Source organism: Aricia agestis, chromosome 11, assembly GCF_905147365.1.
Source record: "Aricia agestis chromosome 11, ilAriAges1.1, whole genome shotgun sequence".
Lineage (NCBI taxonomy): Eukaryota > Metazoa > Arthropoda > Insecta > Lepidoptera > Lycaenidae > Aricia > Aricia agestis.
In genome coordinates this window covers 15957712-15978466 of record NC_056416.1, presented here as the reverse complement: position 1 = coordinate 15978466, position 20755 = coordinate 15957712, and the positions used below count along the sequence as shown (strand labels likewise).

Genomic DNA, 20755 nt, shown 5'->3' with positions numbered 1-20755 from the left:
ATAACTGATATCCAATCTCCACATCTAACTGGATCTCGAGGAAACCTGAAAAAATATATTCCTCAATAAAATAAATAATAATTAATAGCGACTCCACCAAATGGAACAGAAACACAATGTATAACCCGAACATTTCAAGTGGGCATGATAAACTACGATAAGTACCTTTAGTATGAGTATTCGCAATTGAGATGGTTTATACCTCGTGTTGATTTATTTACAACTTAATTTTAAAACTGTTTTTTTGTTGATTTCTTATAATACAATTGTATGAAATATATTAGGATAAATTTAATACTTACCGGGAATATGAAATTCCATCCTTTTTTTGCGTTTTAAACGTATGATTTTTACAATTGTTGAACGAGCACTGGGACATGTTTCCCAGCGGAGCGTTCGAGCACTACTAAATCGAAAGTCCACCAGAATGTTGCGTTTGGTGCTCTTTTAGTGAGGTCGTTTTTTGCCGCGGACTGTGTATCTTGTATATTAGTGATCGAAGATCTGGTGGATCTATGTAATTTGGTCGTGTTATGTCAAGTCAATGTTAGTTATAATCCGGGCTTGGCATAGTCCTACCAAACTGCGTAGGCTCTATCCGTCTATGAATACAATGTCTCTGATAGTAATGTCACGTTTGAAATATAGCAGCACCAACTTCTAAAGTCTATCTCTAGTTAATAGAATCAGGCGGTACTTTGCGGAATTTAGTATGTTTTATTTTAGAAATATTCCGCGAAATTACTGCGCGTAATAAATCTCTAATTACCATGGGCGTACATATAATAATCGCGTAATAATCTCTAATTACCAGGGGCAAGGGGGGGGGGGGGCAGCCCCAGCCCCCCCCCCCCTGGAAGATAAAATAAACGTAAACTTTCCTGGCAAGTGGGAATTAGAAACGTGTTGCCTACTCTGCGCAAAATGAAGTGTTGGAAACAAAATATATTTTCAGTCACATTAATAAAAGTCAATTTTCATGATTTTTTGTTTCAATAAAGGGGGCTTTAGCTGCCCCCCCCCCCTCCCCCCTAGCTGAAATCCTGGGTACGCACTGGGTGAGCTATTTGCTGTTGAAATTGCATATCTGAACAATAAGCTATCCTTTGTAAATTGACACTAATTGTCAGGTGTCCCGTTTCGCTGAAGGCTCTTCTGTCGCGTACTCGTTCAAAGGGCCGTCCACAAATGACCCGAAGGATTTGGGCCCCTAAATTATTCTGTGCATCAGGTATCAAATTTCACCGAATCTCATTTAAGAGAGATCCCCAAAGTTTCAGAAAAACTTGTGTAATTTGTTCGAGCATCATTTGCGCAAATTATTTTTATCATAATTTTTAACTCGTAATTGCAAACTCAACGTCAACAGTTAAACAAATTGAACTCTTTTTGGACAACTATTTGAGTATTTGTAATTGACCAAATTATACAAACAACCATTTCCCCAACAACACAGTTTGGGAACCCCTGCACTATACAGTATACAGCAGCGGTCGTCACACTTTACTGGCCAAGGGCCATACATGACAAAGTGACTGCCACCTCCGGGCCGCAGAGTATGTGAAGGGCGTTTCAAGAAAAGATCCACACTAATGCCTTTTTTACACCTACCGAGTAAAGTGGCGAGACAGTAACCTCGGCAAATTTTTTTGGTCGAGAACACTGTCTCGCCTACTCGATAGGTATAATCAGGCCCTATGAGTGAAATGCTTCACACCATAAAACAACTAGATTAGGTTATTATTTTGGCATTTGTCAACTAAACATTAAATTAAGGTTCTTAACGATAACCGGCCAGAATTGGTCAGTTACGTTTATCTATATCTATACTATCTATACTATAATATTATAAATGCGAAAGTATCTCTGTCTGTCTGTCTGTCTCGCTTTCACGCCAAAACTACCGAACCGATTGTAATGAAATTTTGTACACAGATAATCTAAAGCCTGAGAAAGGACATAGGCTACTTTTTAACTGGAAAAAAGGGTTGTAAGTTCCAAAAACGCATAATAGAGGGCGCCGTGCCGTCTCCTACATCGCGCTGACGCTTGCTCAAAAGTCTTTCTATAAGAGGTGGTATCATCTTACATTAGGATTTCTAATTTTCAATTGTTATTTCTTTGTTACGTAATGAAATGACTCCGTATTTACTATTTAAATGCAGTATGCAGTGACGTAACCTTAAACCTATCAATGATAAATAGTTTATGGGTAAAGTTGTGCAATTGGGGGGCTTAATATACTTTAAAATTTGGCATAAATAAAGTTAATTTAAAAAAATGAAATAAGTTATGTGCACACGGCTCAGCTGTTTTTGGGTGTTTTGATTTAAGGGGTACCAGTGTTTTTTTATAAAAGCTTTTGACACCAATTTTGTTGACATCGCGCGCTATAAACTGAAGTCCACGCGGACGAAGTCGCGGGCAACAGCTAGTCATTAAATATGGCGTAATTTTTAACCATTGTATGTAGTTGAACTTTCAAATACTTTACTTTGTCGCGGGCCGCAATTTAACGACCAAGGGTATAGAGCCACAAATCCTATATTATTTTTGTATTAAAACGCTAGAAAGTTTTGTTTGTTTGAACGCGCTAATGTCGGGAACTACTAGTTCGAATTGATTTTTTTTTGTATTGAATAATCCATTTATCGAGGAAGCCAGGCTATTAAACATCACGCTGCGACCAATAGGAGCGAAGAATTGGAGGAAAATGTAAAAAAAAAAACGGGGAAAATGTTATAAACGTGTTCAAAAAATCTCACGAAGTACGGGACCGATTTTTAACCATAAAAATCTACTCTATATCTGGTCCGAATATCAATTCGGCACAGATAGGGATGGAAGCTACTTTTTGGGGGAAAATATACGGTTACTGCGAAATACATTTTTTACGCGGGCGATTTTTGTTTTGGAGTAACATTTGATCGGAATTTGGATTTTATAGTGCGTCAAGAAAGTCATGACAGGCGGGAAAATTTTCTAAACGTAATCACGCATAAAAGGTGTATTTTTATTTTTTGTTGTGTTTTACAGAGAACGCTTATTACATTTTAAATATTGTCACCTTGCACATTTTTATGTCGAATTAATAAAGTTCTCTTATTTTTTATTTCATTTAAAAATGTTCCCGCCTGTCATGACTTTCTTGACAGACCATACTTTTCCTTTTTGTATAATTATTAATTATTAAATTGTATAACATTCAATCTCCAGTCTTTTGTATACAAAGTAATGCAAGTGACGTTTTGTAAGCGTTATTTTGCTAGACAATACCTTCATAAAACTCGAAAAGAAACTGCCGTTGAACGTTAACCATTAAATTATTTATGGTTCTTTATTTCCTTGTATTTAAATAGGAGTTTATCGGATTATCTTGGTTTTTAACTGACTTATAAAAATGAGCCCTTTGTTGGCTGAATATTTTAATGATTTTATGGTTATGTTAAAATGGTTATGTTATAAAAAGTTAACTTTCTTCAGCTTTCTTTTTCGAATTCGTCTCAGGTTCAGAAATATTTTATTAAAATTAAAAATAAATCATCAAAAAATTAAATAGTAAAAAAAATATATGAACTGGACAGACCCTAAATTCTTAAAATTTGTTCGTACCTCACCTATTTAAGTATGTTATTAAAAAAAAAAAAAAAAAAAGTTCTTTCTAACCCGCACAACCGAATTAGGCAACCATAAACAACAAAGCACTGCACTGATCACTCGTCGCAAGTTTCGCGCGTTTTTGCAAACACCTCCTGGTCGGTCTGCTCGCCTGGTGGTCGCGTCTCGACTGATCCCGGCTCGCATCCCGGAGGAGACCGCTCTAGAGCACCCCCCGCCCCCCGCTCCGTCACCCGGGTAACGTTGTGTGATGAAGTGTGAGAGTTTTGTCTATATTAATTACCGGGGTGCTTAGACAAGTGGATATCCACCTGGGTAATTTGACAAATGCTTTCGATAATATTGATGGTGAAGAAATCAAAAAGAATTGGCATAGCGCCTTATGTGTCATACGTCCTAACGATGTTTAACATTAAGTTCAAGTTTTTGATACCTTAGGGCTTAGACTAAGTACCCAAGTAGATAATGATCATAGGCTACGATTTTCCGCTAAAGGAAATCACCGTCGTGCAATAACCCCGTGGTCAAATGTTGTTGTTGTCATCAAAATCACTTTAGTACTTTCTGAGCCTATCGCAGCAGGTTTTAACATTCGTTTTTCATATATTTGATTGTTCTGCCTGTAGATTGAATACCTACAGCTATATTGAGTTTTAGTGTAAAAGTCTAGAACAAAGAATGAAAAAATATAAATTTTAGCCGTCATGTACAGCCAGGGGAAAGCTTTAGCAGACATTCTAAAAAATAAAAATGTCGGTACATATTTTGTTCATAAAATATTCAATAACTAAAATGCCATTTCATTGGAATATCTAAAATTTTAATATTTTTTTACTGTGAATTCAGTGAAAATTTTTATTTTCTAAGATATTTTTGAGAAAACCTGTAGGTTGATTAGATTTCTGTGATTCTCATACTAAAAGTCAGCAACTCAGCAAAATAGGCTCAGCGGTTTTAAGGTGAAGAAGTGACAGACGCACTTTCACATTTATTATAATATTAGTATGGATTATTGAACCTCTGTAATATGTATTATACCTGTTTATTTAAGTGTAAATCTTATATATAAATTTCTCGTGTCACAATGTTAGGCCGCGTTCTCCTCCGAAACGGCTTTACTGATTTTAACCAAATTTTATATGCATATTCAGTGGGTCTGAGAATCGGCTACTGGGTACTTTTTATATTGATAAGTGCATTTGTTTAATAAATAATAGTAAATTATTACAACTCGAGACAGACGGCGACCATTGTTTGTGCGACGGGATAGCGATGGACGTTGCCATGGTGACATACTTATTTAGTCACTTCAATAAAATAATATGGGCGAAATACTTTATATTATGGCAAAGGAACGTTTTCCGGGACAGCTAGTAACCTTATAAAGTTCATTTTCAGTTTGTCTTTTTGTTTACAAGAAGATTGAACTAAGTTAAGTAGAGCTCAAATCTCGAGCATATTTTACTATTCGTAGCTTGAAGCTTCGAATGTAATCAAAGGAAGTTCATAGAAGTTCGTCCGGTATGAGATAACTTAAAATTGCTTGCTTAAAAAAGTTTAACAGTGTTAAGTATGAGAGCGGGTTTAAAGAGGTATACTTATACTTAGGTATATATAAGTACTGAATGTTATAAATGCGACAATATAATTATAATATAATGTATGGGCTTTGCCTCTTAAATCTTGAACCTTCTTTAACTAAACTTTAATAAATTACTCAGCTAAGTAGATATAACTATTATACCTAGAAGCAAGTGACAATATGTTTATAAAAAATTAAGTTATTCTCGGAAAGGACATGGGATAGTTGTTATTCCGGTAAAATGTACAGTTCCTGCGTGACAAGCTTATTTAATCTAGTTTCATATAATTTTTAATGTACTTATATTAGTGAGTTTTAAATAATCTTGTACAGTTACAATACTTCTACAAATATTCAAAATATTTTTAACATTATAATGAATATATAATTACTTTTGCAATACTATAAAATATTAAAAGCGCTTGTGAAATTATTTTGAAACTTCAAAAGCTTCATAATATTTGTGTTCAATCTCAAATAGCAAATAATTATTGAAAACCGCGTCGTACTCTCTCACGTTCATGTGTGCTCAAAACATAATATTTACTTTCATACTTTCAATACCTACGCAATGTATATTTTTGTTTTCATTACAATGAGTTTTTCTGCTTATCCCCTTTAAGGCTTAATACATAATCCTTAAAGTACAAAATTTGTTAACAAAAAATCATTAATTATTAAGAAAATTGTTCCATCGTTGCCATAATATCATACTATAGAATTAAGCTATAATATTATTTAAACTATTCTTTTCTCTATTATATAGCCAGAGCCCTTTCATGTTACAAAGCCTATGTAAATATCACTGTTCATTATTATTTGAAGTATTTTTTAATCCATAAAACAAAAATTAATTAAAATTAAGTTTGTTTATTAATTTTGCAAGGAAATTAGAAATTAAGAGGAGTCCACACCGCCATTTTTCCATACAAACGCTGTCCCCTGTTTCCTCCCTGGATAATGCCGGTAGAGTTATGATTTTTTTCCTGAATATCTTTGGCCACTATTAGCATGTCCCTATGTTTTCTTTTTTTCATAATTTTATTATTAAAAAAGATAAGAAGGTCCAAAAACCCAAAAAAATGGCAAGATTTTCCTTTGTGTTCAAACACCCAGAAAACAAAACTGGCTAAAATATACAAAATAAAACATAGGAACACAGCTCAAGCCTTGCTTTATTTCTTAATGAAAAAAGTACTTAAATCGGTTAAGTTTTGGAGAAGGAATCAGCGGACAACGAATCGAAGATTTTCTGTTATTTTATTAGAACTTTTGTCGTGTTGTCTCTATCGCGCTCTGCGGTGGGAGACTTGAGATTGGTGAGACAGCAATACATTTTCAAATACCTATTTTCAATTTCTCTCGCCCCTGGTGTATCCTCTTAACAAATTAGCAAATTACTGTTGCAGGCTCTACAGTCTCCTCTACATTAGCGGGCAACCTTCGATCACTAATATACGTGATCGAAGCGGGCAACCGACTTATGTGTCCCGGCTTTATTATTATGAGCTGATGTACTACGTCGTCTTAGTTTCCAAACATTTTAGCCACTCTTCAATTTAATAATATTTTCCTAAATCTTATGATTTAAAAAATATTGGTATATGTATTTACGTATACACAATATACATGCTACAGTATTCAACATAATTAGCCGCGTACTCACCAAGCGAGCAGCCTCGCAAGGAAATCCTCGGCAGGCGGGTCCACACCAAGCAAGCAGCCTCGGGCGAGGCCCGCCGCGCGCGGCAAACAGGCGAGGCATTAGGCGGGTCCACACCAAGCGAGCAGCCTCGGGCGAGACCCGCCGCGCGCGTCAAACGGGCGAGGCATGCTCGCCGAGGGCGAGTCGGCGGATTGTACACAGCGGACAGCGGCGGCAGTGTACCCGCCTGCCCCCGTAGACAAGACGTGGCAAAACGCTAACGCTAACGCTAGCGCTACAAAATGTATGGATTTGACATTAGTATTCGCTAGCGAAGCGATGACTTATGTCAAATCGCATACATTTTGTAGCGTTAGCGCTAGCGTTAGCGTTAGCGTTTTGCCACTTGTCTAAGGGGGTCGGTCAAGACGTGCCTCGCCCGAGCGTGCCGCGGCCCGAGCCCAGCGTTGTCGGTTTTTGTCGATGCTGAAAGGCGCCTCGCCACTTGGTATGTTTGCCGCGCTTACTCAAGACGATAGTGTTTTGCCTCGCTCGTTGCGTGTTAGTTGTGCGTTTCAAGTTAAACTGAAAGTCGATGCTGGCAAACAAAAGGGCGCCAAAATTTTTCAGCACTATCAGCACCCTGAACGCCGAAAAAATCTCGCCCAGGGCGCTGGTAGTCCTAAAACCAGCCCTGCTAAATATGCAATACGCCTATTGGTTGTTAAATCGTTTGTGAGAAGTGGTTCGTTAGTTGTTTATTTGAGATGTTGTGACTTGTGAACAACTTTATTGCTCCCTCCTCACACTGTTAACTAAGAAGGCCTGCGAGTTAGCTTTAACTTTATAGAGGCCTAAGTGTTAGATTAAAATGTTTAGCTTTCATACACACTCTGGCGGATATAAGCGGCCTCTGCACGTTGGCCAATGATGAGCCAATACAAGCAATTACGAACGTGCAGCCCATCTACACGTTTGTAATAGCTTGTATTGGTCCATCTAAGCTTATCTTTGTCTGTCTATAGTCTATAGCATATGCTATAGACAGGTAGAGAAGTAAAGGTATAGAGAGATAGATAAAATAATGTTTTCGCGACGCGATGACATTTCCAGTAGCTACGTCAGGGGGAAGAGCGACAGCCCAGGGCGTCGGATAAAAATGGCACCCTGGGTGCCGAAGAAATCTCGATCAGGGCGCTGGTAGTGCTAAAACCGGCACTGGACATTTCCATGTACATGTCATTGATTGTACAGCTACATAAAGTAACTCATATAATAAAAAAAAGTTTATGTGACCTGACCCTAACTTCTTCAGTGGTAAGAAAATACATTTAACTAAACAATTATAACATACGTAAGAGATTCTGCGAATATTACTTGTTTCTTTACAGCTTTGAAGTATGAGAATCCAGCTCTAAACCAAGTTAACAGTTAGCTTAAGTAAAATGTATGTATCACGTGACAGGAGCACTAACTAAACACTAAGGGTCAATTCAGACCGCAACTTCACACTCACGCCCGTCTTTCATATGCCAGGTGAAAAAGAACGACGCGGATTCATCGCCAAATTAGTTTTTTCTCAATAACTCCATAAATATACAATATTTTAAAAGTCCAGTAGGTCGATCTCTCAATGATAGAATCTTATACAAAAAAAAAACAAATTTCTAAAAACGCTTAAATACCTATCCATTCATTTTTAATCAGCAGTCCAAAAATAAACTTTCATGTTTCTAACTTAAGAAATGACGGACTTTCATTTAAACTTTCAACCCCTATTTCACCCCCTTGGGGGGAGAATTTTCAGAAACGCTTAAACACGTATCCAATCATTTTTAATCAGTAACCCAAACATAAAATTTCATGTTTCTAACTCAAGAAATAACGGAGTTTCATTCAAACTTTCAACCCCAATTTCACCCCTTTGGGGGTAGAATTTCCAAAAACGCTTAAATACATATCCATTCATTTCTAATCAGTAACCCAAAAATAAAGTTTCATCTTTCTAAATCAAGAAATGACGGACTTTCATTAAAACTTTCAACCCTTATTTCACCCCCTTCGGGATAAAATTTTTAAAATTCCTTCCTTAGTGGGTGTCTACTTAATAAAACAACCCTACTCACCAAATTTCGTGGCTGTAACTTTTATAGTTTTTGCTCAGCGATGATGAATCAGTCAGTCAGTCAGTCAGGACATGTAATTTTATAAGTATAGATTGAGAAAAGTGGCATGTTGTTTAGAAAACATAGGCCAGAGTTGGCGAACCCCGCCTTGGTTCGCCACCCCTGGCCTATGCTTTCTAATAAGAGAAATCAAGTCTACACAAAAAAAATCTTCACTGCTAACCAAATTAATTTACATGGACCCCCTTACAATTGTAGACCCCCATTTTTTGTCACCCCTCGTCCATCTAGTCTAGTCTCGCTTGTACACCTGGGCGTCTACCTAAACAACTTTGGGAAACACTGGAGTAGAGTGACGAGACAGTGGCAATGGCAGAGCTTTCAGCCAATATATCAGGCCCTATTCGTTATATTTATCAAAATATGTTTTCTAAATCAGAATGAATTTTCTAGATGTTAAATAATACATATTAATATGCTTTCAATACTATTTTTCTAATTGTCTCATTATTTTCTAACGTTTTACTGACAATTTGGTCGCGGTTCGCCTTTGCAGTCGCGCTCGCCGGTCGCTTCGGTAATGCATGAGCACCTTAATGTTGGAAAATAATTTTAATTAATATTCATAATAACATTTGTCTTAACTCTTAATACCTACCTGTTGGAAACTTAATATTAATTAATGTTTTTGTTAATGTTTTTGATACTCGCCAGTTGTCGGATACCACTTCTCATGTAATATTACCTATTTAATAAACATTATATTTTATATGTGACGCCTCGCCTCCGTGGTCTAATGGTATAGAGCGCGGCTCTTGACTCGTAGCTCGTGGGTTCGATTCCCGCGTTGGAAACATGTTATTTCCAAGTTTGGTTAGGACAATGCAGGCTGATCACCTGATTGTCTGACAAGTAAGATGATCCATGCGTCGGATAGGCATGTAAAAAGTCGGTCCTGCGTCTGATCTCTCGCCGGTCGTGTCGGTCTTCCGTCCCACTGGGTTATGAGAGTGAAGGAATAGAGAGTGCTCTTGTGTACTGCGCACACACTTGGGCACTATAAAATTTCTCCTGCGTAGCTGGTCTGGTTTCAATGAAACCAGTCACCGTCACCGAAACGGGTGTGGGAGCTATTATTATATTATATATTTTATGTCCTTTACCCAGCAGTGGGACAGCATAGATTCTTGAAAAAACATTTTGTACTGTCGAGAAACAGTACATTTGCAGTACATCACACATCGAACATGGACCCACATTGTAGATACAACAACAATCAACATGTGGCTAAGTATGATGTGACAATCCACAATATCTAATTTTAAAGTGTATCTGGCTGTCTGTTACTTCTTCACGCCAAACCACTGATCCGATTTTGTTAAAATTTGGTACAGAGATACTTTGAGTCCCGGGAAAGGACATAGGATACTTTTTATCGCGGCAAAATGTACGGTTCTCGCGCGATAAAGAAATTTTGGCGCAACGGAGTCGGGAGCGTCATCAGAGTACCTATACAATATACAGACTACAGTTCAACTACGTCAGCACTCTTTTTTTTATGAAATAAGGAGGCAAACGAGCAAACGGGTCACCTGATGGAAAGCAACTTCCGTCGCCCATGGACACTCGCAGCATCAGAAGAGCTGCAAGTGCGTTGCCGGCCTTTTAAGAGGGAATAGGGTAATAGGGGAGGGTAGGGATGGGAAGGGAAGTGAAGGGAATAGGGGAGGGTAGGGAAGGGAATAGGGTAGGGGTGGGCCTCCGGTAAACTCACTCACTCGGCGAAATACAGTGCAAGCACTATTTCACGCCGGTTTTCTGTGAGAACGTGGTATTTCTCCGGTCGAGCCAGCCCATTCGTGCCGAAGCATGGCTCTCCCACTCACTCCCACTCTGCAGTCGTTGCGTTCATAAAGTAAATCGGTTAAGTTTTGGAGAAGGTATCAGGGGACAACGAATCGTTGATTTTCTGGATTTTCTGCAGTTGTCTCTATCGCGTTCTGCGGTATAGGCTTGAGGTAAGGGAGACAGCTATAGATATTACACGTACTTTTTTTTCATTTCTCTAGCCGCTGTTGTATCCTCATAAGGCTATTTGTAGGTTCAAATTATTGGGTAAGTTATTTAACCGGTAACATTTGGCGGCTGGTGAGCTAGATTTTCAGTCAGTTATGTAATTTAAATGTTAACAGAGTAACTACTAACTATAGAACATAATTATACTCTGACCACTTAAAGCGTGACTCTCGTAACATACATTTAGTATGCTACGAAGGTCGCGCTTAAACTGGTCGCACCATAGTAATTATAGTTCATCAATTAGATTTACACATTTAATATTTATATACTAGTATGTTGCCATAGAATGTACTGTTAAAATCTAATGAAATTCGTTATATATTTCATCCAGTCCTTTTTTGCCAAATAGAATTTTCGTTTAACGTCAAACCAACGTAGGTATAAAACGTATATTTGACGTATACAGACTGTAACAAACTAATAGATAATAATTTAGAAGTTTGGCATGTAGGTGTTCCTAACATAGAGTTCACTGTGAAAGTAGCAGCGCTGAAAGAGTAACTTTTTTTAACTCTTGTGCCTATGGGAAAATCCATGACACTCGAGCGATTGTCCATACAAATCACAAAAAAAGCTCTTTAAGCGTTCCTCCTTTTACAGTGAACCCTATAGTCTCTAGACAAGGGTCATAAACTCATAACTTTAATATGTAACACACTAGCTCTTGCCCGCAACTTCGTCCGCGTGAATGTATGTTATTTTAATCGAGATTTACAAATTGCACACCCATCTACGACTATATTATTTGGATCTATATTACACACGAAATTTTTTATTTACATCAAAGACCCAGGAAACTTAAGAGCTCACCTGACTCTAAAAATCAAACATCGTCCTTATCTCTTCACACTCACGCCCGTCTTTCATATGCCAGGTGAAAAAGGACGGCGCGGAATCATCGCCGAGTTAGTTTTACTTGAATAAAAGACGAACTATAATGATTATGAAAAAAGTGTTTTGAGCAAATTTAGGTTTTATCAATACCTTTTTAGATATTAAAAAATATTAAAGAAAAGACAGCAAACTTCGAAGATCCAAGCAAAAATGTGTCTAAAACAAGGTTTTTTGTAAAAAAGAAACTATCGAGCATTTTTTGAGTAATCGTGTTTACGTCTTGAGCATTTAATCTTTATGAACTGAAGTTACTTGTGTCAAAAAATCAGTTTTCTAGACCTTACAGATTTTGAGATCTAGGTTAAAGTATATAGTCAAGTTAGGGTCATATGGGCTCTTAAACTATCGTTTTGAAAAATCCTTTCTTCGAAGACCGCTTGGCGTGGAAAGGGGATGGGGAAAGGAGCGACGGAGATAGTGATAATACTTTAGGGTGTGTTAGGGTGTGTCCCTATAAAGAGTTCTGAAAACTCTGAAAGTAGCAGCGCTGGAAGACCAATTTTTTTTCACTTTTGTATGGGCAAGCGCCCCAGCGTTTTCCCTCTACAAGGAACTCGTACACATCCTAAAGTATTATCGCTTAGTTTTGTTACACCCTGTATAATATATACTTTTTTGCTATTTGATAGGTTCTAAAAATTTGAATTTAATTTTGTAGAATGGACATGTTCCATTTTGACACGAAAATATGATAGTATCCCTCAGTATTTCAGTTCACGCATCACAACTATTTCATTTCACCGATGGTTTACCTCAGCCCCAGTGTGCTGACATAACACAAACCGTAAACGGGGGAAGATTCTCGTTGGTAATATTCATTCAGCCTGCGTTTGTAAGCGGAAAAAATGTAATTATTTACCACGTCACATTTATAGAAGCCTCAAAAATATTAGTATTTCTCCACTATTTAATGGATGTTGTTATACTTGTAAACCTTCCTCTTCAATCACTCTATTAAAAAAAAAGAAAACTGGAGAGGTGTCAAGGGACACCCGAATGGAACGCAGTTACTTCTTATTTTCAAAAAAAACCCGTAAAAAAATGTTTAAAAAAAAACGCCATCTAGTTGACGCACAGGAATACTATCAACGCCCTCTGCCTCTACCATGCAGGTACTAATAAAAAGTGTCGAGGTAAAAATATAGCCTTCTTTACGCCGAACGCGCGATAAAGAACTTCGTTCCAAAACGCATCATCATCAACAACAACAGTCGCGTAGTTTATATTTAAGCTTATTTAAGCATATAAAGGGACATAGGGACATAGAAAGCGACTTTGTTTTGTAGTGATGATGATGTTGCACTTGCCGGTGGACGCGCTTTACTCTCACTATAATAGCTGTACTTTCTGTAACTCACAGGATCAAAACATATTGACGTTCAACATTCACGAGCACGGTCCACATTGCTAATGACTACTTATGAGGTTATTCGCCGCTCGTTACTCATCATCATCAGTACTCACCGTGAAGCCGATCCCCACGGTGGCTGAGAAGTTCCCGGGCTGGAACTTGCCGGTCTCGAACTGCACCAGCAGCGACGTCTTGCCCACGCCGCTGTCGCCCAGCAGGATTGTCTGAAATAAATAATTATTGATAAGATATTGAATGTACTGCAGCGTTGCCAGATTTTTTTTTGTGCCAAGTCGGGACTTTGGAACTTTTTGAGTGAAAAAGCGGGACTCTTCGGTCAAAAGCGGGACAAAGTAAAAAAAGGTATAAAATCAAAAAAAAAATTGAGTTTTATCTTTTTATTTGCATTAAAATAACGTTTACGTGACATCTAAAGTAGCCAAATAAAATCCACCCCTCTATCTCCCACACTTTTATCTTCATTAAGCACCTTTCTTTCTCAGTACGCTGCAAGTACGTTCGGGCTTTCCCCGAAAAGCGGGACTGAGCCTTTCCGCGCGGAAAATTCAATTTTGATGAAAAAATCGGGACGTCCCGCCAAAATCGGGACGTCTGGCAACGCTGATGTACTGTCACTTCTTGGTGGAACTTCTTATTTAATCGGAAATAATAAATAATTGTTTAGACTCATTAGCCCATTCAGATATTAAAAGTATTTATTCTAATAATTTATACTTTTTAATATCAGAAGGGTGAAGGGTGAGCATGAGTTCTGTAGTCTGTAGTAATCGTAAGATTATCAAAAACAACACTTTACGTATGATATTAAATCATTTGAATTCTTACGTGCGTTACAAATTACACAATATTACATGCGTTCATCCGTCAGTTTTATACAAAGGCCCAACTCTAGCTGCCTCTTTAACTGGTGTCTTTCTAAGTAATCGAAATAATTATGATTATTGATTACACAGCTAAGATCATTTTTAAACACGGCTGCAGCTTACAAACACAAAAATTTTATCAAAATTGGTTCTGTCGTTAATTCTGGTCTGTCGAGAGCGTAAATTCTGTACCATGCTTATAGCAATATAACTATAAATAATATTACTTTTGGATTTTGTATAAGCAAACATGATCTCTCTTTATATAAACACTAGCTGTATATACATAGGTAAAAAATAAAAAAGTAAAAAAATATCCTCCTCCTTTTTGGAAGTCGGTTAAAAAGTAGCCTAAGTTACTCCTTATTACATCAGCTATCTGCCAATAAAAGTCCCGTCAAAATCGGTCCAGCCATTTCGGAGATTAGCCGGAACAAACAAACAGACATACAGACAGACAAAAATTCTAAAAATTATTGTTATTTTGGTGTAAGTACCATCTAAATATTCATATTACAAACAGACACTCCAATTTTATTTAAATGTTTAAATAAGTAAGTATGTTTTTTGTTTGTGCCAAATCTGAAAGTAATACTGCTAAATAAGAGCTAAGCTAAGCTAAGGTAAGGGGGCAGATCAGTATAAACCAGGGGTTCCCAAACTTGTTTTGTCTACCGCCCACTTCGAGAGAAAAAAAATTTGGCGCCCCCTTTGTTTCACCTACTTTTAAATTGAAGCCTCTACACAACGCCCCCATTTTTTTCTGGGTCCCACACCGCCCCCCTTTAGGCCTTCAGCGCCCACAAGAGGGCGTTATCGCCCACTTTGGGAAAGGCTGGTATAAGCTCTTGAATAATTTAAAAATCATTTATTTAGATTACGATGACGTCAAAAGTTATAAAAGCGAAATACAATAATCCTTCTCACTTTGGAGTCTGGATGTTTAATAAATAACTGTCTGAAATTTCATATTCAGTTCAGTTTCCACAAAGGAGATAAGCTTTAGACGGATATTTTTAATGAACTTTTCCTTTGTGGATTTGAAAAGTAATAATAGTGCGACCGTGGACATAGAATGTTGATAGGTTGTAGGAAATCCATACTAATATTATAAATGCGAAAGTGTGTCTGTCTGTCTGTCTGTCTGTTACCTCTTCACGCCCAAACCGCTGAACCGATTTTGCTGAAATTTGGTATGGAGATAGTTTGAGTCCCGGGAAAGGACATTAGATTCTTTTTATCCCGGAAAAATGGACGGTTCCCGCCCGATAAACGAATTTTGGCGCAACGGAGTTGCGGGCGTCATCTAGTTAAAGAATAAAGTTTTTCTCATGAATTAGGCATTTTTTTCTGTATTGGAGAATTTAGGAGTTTTTACTATTGTAAAAACTTTCGTAAAAACATTACTTTTTAACAGTGCTTGTTCCAAAAGTTGAGGTACTGGGTACAATAATTTAGCGCCCTTTTAATGGGGAATATTACAGAAAGGTCGAAGCAGAGGGCGCTAATAGCACGTACAGTAAATAATTTGACCAAAAGTTGCACACGTTATAATCCTTCGATCGCGGATTCTTGTATTGGAACGGGGTTTCGGGGGCGATAAATCGATCTAGCTAGGAATCATTTTTAGAAAATGTCATTTTATTCGTGTTTTATCGAATACCGAGCGTAGCTTGGTCAAATAGCTATTCATTATTAAAGACAACATATCACTAAGGTTTTTTTGAAAATTTCAAGTGCCTACCTGTTGCCATTATTGATATCGAGCAAAATAGGCCGAAAAAATTACGTTTGTTGTATGGGAGCCCCACTTAAATATTAATTTTATTTTCATTTTAATATTTGTTGTGATAGCGGCAACAGATAATCGGTGAACATTTCAACTCTTGAGTTCTTGAGTTACAGCCTGGAGAGAGACAGACAGACAGACTCTAGATATTATTATTATGAAATAAAGCCGGCAAAACGTCTTAAATTAAAATGAACTAACATACTAATAAATAAAATAAAAATGGATTTCCAATTGTGTTAGTCGCGCTAAAACTCGAAAACGGCTGAACGGATTGGGCTAATTTTAGTCTCAAAATATTCGTAGAAGTCCAGGGAAGGTTTTAAAGTGACACAAAGTTCACCGGGACAGCTAGTATGCTATAAAAATATTATGTAATACGACAGTATATATAAATAAGTCTATGAATATAATATTATTATTATCATGTAAAGAAAATTGTTCCTTTTACAGCGAAGACCTTGTTAATTTTTGCCGTCTCACCAGTCCCACGAAAAGGTTTGTTTGCATTTTTTCACTGAATTCAGACAAAGTAAAGAACGAAATAAAAATTAGGCCAATTTATCTCTTTGTAGAACATTTTACGAGAAAAATTATATTACTGTGATGTTCAAATTAGCTTACATATTTGAATACCCTTTTATAATCGTATTCATTAGTAGTGAAAAACATCAGTACCCTAAAAAGTGGAGGACTGACGTTCGATGGAGACAAGTGTTGGAGTGTACGATTAGGTATACGGAGCATAGGTGGCCTTGCGGCTCGATGGACTGGCTTGAAGAAGGTGGCAGCGGATACATGAGGATTGATGGCTGCCCAAGAAGTATGGACGTTTATTGAGGCAGGCCTACGTTCAGCAGTGGACGGCGGGTTGGCGATAGGGAAAATATCAACAAGATACGTGAGAGATATACGTGGGAAAGCCATGCTTCGGCACGAATGGGCCGGCTCGACTGGAGAAATATCAAGTTCTCACAGAAAACCGGCGTGAAACAGCGCTTGTGCTGTGTTTCGCCGAGTGAGTGAGTTTACCGGAGGCCCAATCCCCTACCCTATTTCCTTCCCTTCCCTTCCCTTCTCATCCCTACCCTCCCCTATTACCCTATTCCCTTATTAAAAGGCCGGCAACGCACCTGCAGCTCTTTTGATGCTGCGAGTGTCCATGGGCGACGGAACTTGCTTTCCATCAGGTGACCCATTTGCTCGAAACTATGAAACGGATCCAAATATCTTTTTTTTTTTAAGAAATAAGGGGGCAATTATTTCTTAAAAAAAAAAAGATATTTGGATCCGTTTCATAGTTTCGGTTTAGCTAACAGGCTACGGTGCTTATGAATGGCTGTTCATTTCAACTATCTCATACACCTAAACTGCTGGCATCCACTTCTTTTAGCCCACAAGCCCACTCTGGTTTTTAGAGTACTTTTTGAAGAGTGCGTCACAACGGCGTACGGCGTACCTTATGTATGGGTATGTCCTCGTCCACGGGCGGTCGGACGGGCGTCTCGGGCCGGTAGTCCCTGTACCCGGTGGGGGACGGGGAGGGGCGGACCGGCGCCCGCAGCTCGTCCTCAAACACGTCGTCACTCATGCTGTCGTCTGTGCCCGGCTGGAATGATGATGGGTTTTATTATGCTGCCACAAGACCTAAAGTTAGTAGCAGTAGCGACTAGCGAGGTTAGAGGGGAGGCGACACTGAGCGACAGCTCAGCAAGCGCCCCCTTTTTAGCGCTGCCAGCACCTTTCGTAAAGAAATCGCATCCAGGGCGCTGGTAATGTCAAAACCGGCACTGGTTAGTAGATTAAGTTGTGGAAATATCGTGTTACGTACTAGATGACGTCCGATTGCACCAAAACTCGTTAAACGCGGTTCATTTTCCGGACTAAAAAGTATCCTATATCCTTTCCCCGGACTTAATATTTTCATACCAAATTTATATATTTAAATTTCAGCAAAATCGGTTTATATCAATAATAATCTAAACCTAGCCAATCATAGCAGAGCACTAATTGGAGATTTGTCAGCGCGTGGATATTAATAACATAATTAACTATAGCAGATGCCGATACTGATTACACGGATAATGGACTTTGGTCCTACATACTACATAATATATTATGTAGTCCAGGGTTTCCTAAACTGTGCGCCCTGGGGCGTCGCGACACTGTCCCAGGAGCGTCGCATGTCAACACAACTAAATCGAATGAGCACCGCACGTATTATGTCAATCGTACATCCTGGGATTCTCGGGCAGTCTAAATCCCCGGTTTCAGAAGCTATGCTCAGAAAAGCAAGCGCAGCCTACATACCCAGTCTTTCTGACTTTAAAATTTTTTACATGAATATCCACTGAGGTAGTAAGTACTACGTACTAGAGCAGCTATTGCGAACAAAAAACATGTCGCACTTGAGGCATGAGCGGGGTTGGAGGCGGGGCGGTGATTGCTATAGATCAGTACCGCAGAAGTGACACAGTTTTGTGCCTACACTCGAATGAATGCAGAATCTATTTGAGTAAGTGGATAAAATAAAAATAAAATTTCACTTTTTTATAAAATTTATAATTAAATATGGATCCATAGTACACTATAGCTAATTACCTTATTTAAATTACTTAAATATTTTCAAATATGTACCATAATAAAATTATTATAATGTACGCATGTATAATGTACGTAATATTTTAAATACATATTACCAAAATACAAACTCGTCTACGTGAGTACTTCATTTATCGTCGTCTTATCATAGATCTGTATTCTGCCTACATTACACTCTGAATCTACTACTCTATGACAATGCAAAATGGCGCGCGTCTTCGCCTAGTAATTGAATGTTCGTATTTTAATTGAAAATAATTAAATAAGAATGCTAATACCGATGAAATGTTATTCCGTTGCATTACTGGAATCATTTTTGCAGTATCTTAACCCACAACTAGGCATTTTTGCGACTTTTTTGGTTTCGTTTTTGATTGTGGTACGTCTGGCGCGCAGAAGAGCTCGCGGGCGACTAAGTGCACTGCTGCTATATAGATTACGTTGAATGTGACCAAGCATTGCGTTGCGTTGTCGAGTCTACGAGTAGTACGTAGTACATACTATGTCAGTGTGAATATCTCTTTTAATTTTTATGCTTATGTTTTGATTTGGATGGGGAGGAGATACACTATGTCGACGAGTACGTTTATCTAGGCCAACTAATATATTTTTATAACAGGCAAGACAAAGAAATAGACCAACGTGTTGAGAAGGCATGGAGAAGCTTTTGGTCAATGAAACATCTGATGCAAGGGGACCTACCAATATGCCTAAAACGTTAACTCGACATGTGTATCTTGCCTATTCTGACCTACGGTGCCCTGTCCTGGTCTTTGACAGCTTCACAGAAGTCCCGACTCGGAGTTTGCCAACGAGCTATGAAACGCAGCTTTCTAGGTATAAAAAGGATTGACCGCGTCCGCAATACCACCCTGCGTTCCCAAACGAAGCTCGTTGACGTAGGCAGAAAGGCAGCTAGCCTTAAGTGGAGCTGGGCAGGGCACGTCTCCCGTATGCACCCGGACAGGTGGGCGCGTCTCGTTTCGGAGTGGCTACCGAATGGTCGGCGTAACAGAGGCCGACCCAAGAAAAGGTGGCGCGACGAACTAGATGCGTTTGATAAAGAGTGGCCAACAACTTCACAGGATCGTGAACTTTGGAAAGAGAGAGGGGAGGCCTTTGCCCAGCAGTGGGACACTGTAGGCTGATAATAATAATAATAATAATAATAAGGGAGCGAAGCCGATACCTATCCGTTGGTGTTCCCGGGCAACACTTGGGTGCGCCGCCCCGCCTTCTGCGGAGTGAGGTACTCACGTGGCTGATCGTCGGTTCTTTCTTTTTGTTTACTATCCTCTCACATTCTTTTTATAATCCAAGTCTTGTTGCTGCATTATTTTGGTTTTGTTTAATCTATCTTTCACCACCTCTGTTTCTCTCTTACTATCTTTCATTTTTGGTTCCCTCTTCCTTTATTTGTTTGTTTATAAGCTACATGATGCGCCTACGAAATAGAGTTATACCCCAGGCGGGTACCGGAGCTGTATGCGATGGAGAATCCCGCCCCGGGCCCTCAGGCTCGGGCTGCCCTTCGTATTCTGGGGGGGGCAACGAGTCGCACCAAGCTGCCCAATCTCAAGCTGCTGCAGAACGGATGTATCATATTAATTCACCAATTTCAGCAGCACCATCATCATTATTTTCATCGCCACCATCTTCACCTCCATCTTACCTTGATATTCGCCAGACTAGATCATCTACTTCATCAAATTCATTATCATCACCACCACGTGCTAGAGATGTTGTGCAGGAGGCTACTATAGCTAAGAATACTGCACCCGCTCTTGGCACACGACGCACACGTAAAGCGTGGACTAAAGAGATGAATACTTTTATTATGCGTCACTATTACATTATAACCGAATTAGAAAACAAGACTAAAGCTTACCTTCCACAACTACACTCACTATTTTCAACTAAGTACCCAGATATGGAAGCAAGCAAGCAACGTGTCGGGGACCAAAGACGGGCTATTATAAATTGCAATCTATTAACTAAACAAGAACTTGCAGATATCAAAGAAGAAGTTAAGAATATTTTACGATTTCCACAAAATATTGAAATTCATACAAACACAGAAATCACAAAAACCCAGGCACGATTAACTTGGACTGACGAATTAAATGAATATATAATTAAAAGTTATTACCGAGTCACACACTTAGAAACAAACAAAACAGCGTATC

At 38.5% G+C, this 20755-nt stretch overlaps 1 protein-coding gene and 1 long non-coding RNA gene across 2 annotated transcripts in view; one reads left to right on the top strand and one right to left on the bottom strand.

The window, feature by feature from the left end:
* Positions 1–20755, bottom strand: part of LOC121731478 (ras-related protein Rab-37) — a 75899-nt gene that overhangs the window by 41925 nt on the left and 13219 nt on the right. Inside the window, exons 2-3 of the mRNA XM_042120910.1 lie at positions 17428–17577; positions 13409–13519 (exon numbers count right to left, since the gene is read on the bottom strand). Coding sequence (XP_041976844.1) covers positions 13409–13519; positions 17428–17577 — 261 coding nt within the window. The remainder of the gene's footprint in view (positions 1–13408; positions 13520–17427; positions 17578–20755) is intronic.
* LOC121731480 lies at positions 182–19065 on the top strand. Its single transcript, XR_006036242.1, has 3 exons — positions 182–194; positions 16793–16799; positions 18347–19065. It is a non-coding gene; the product is annotated as an uncharacterized LOC121731480 (long non-coding RNA).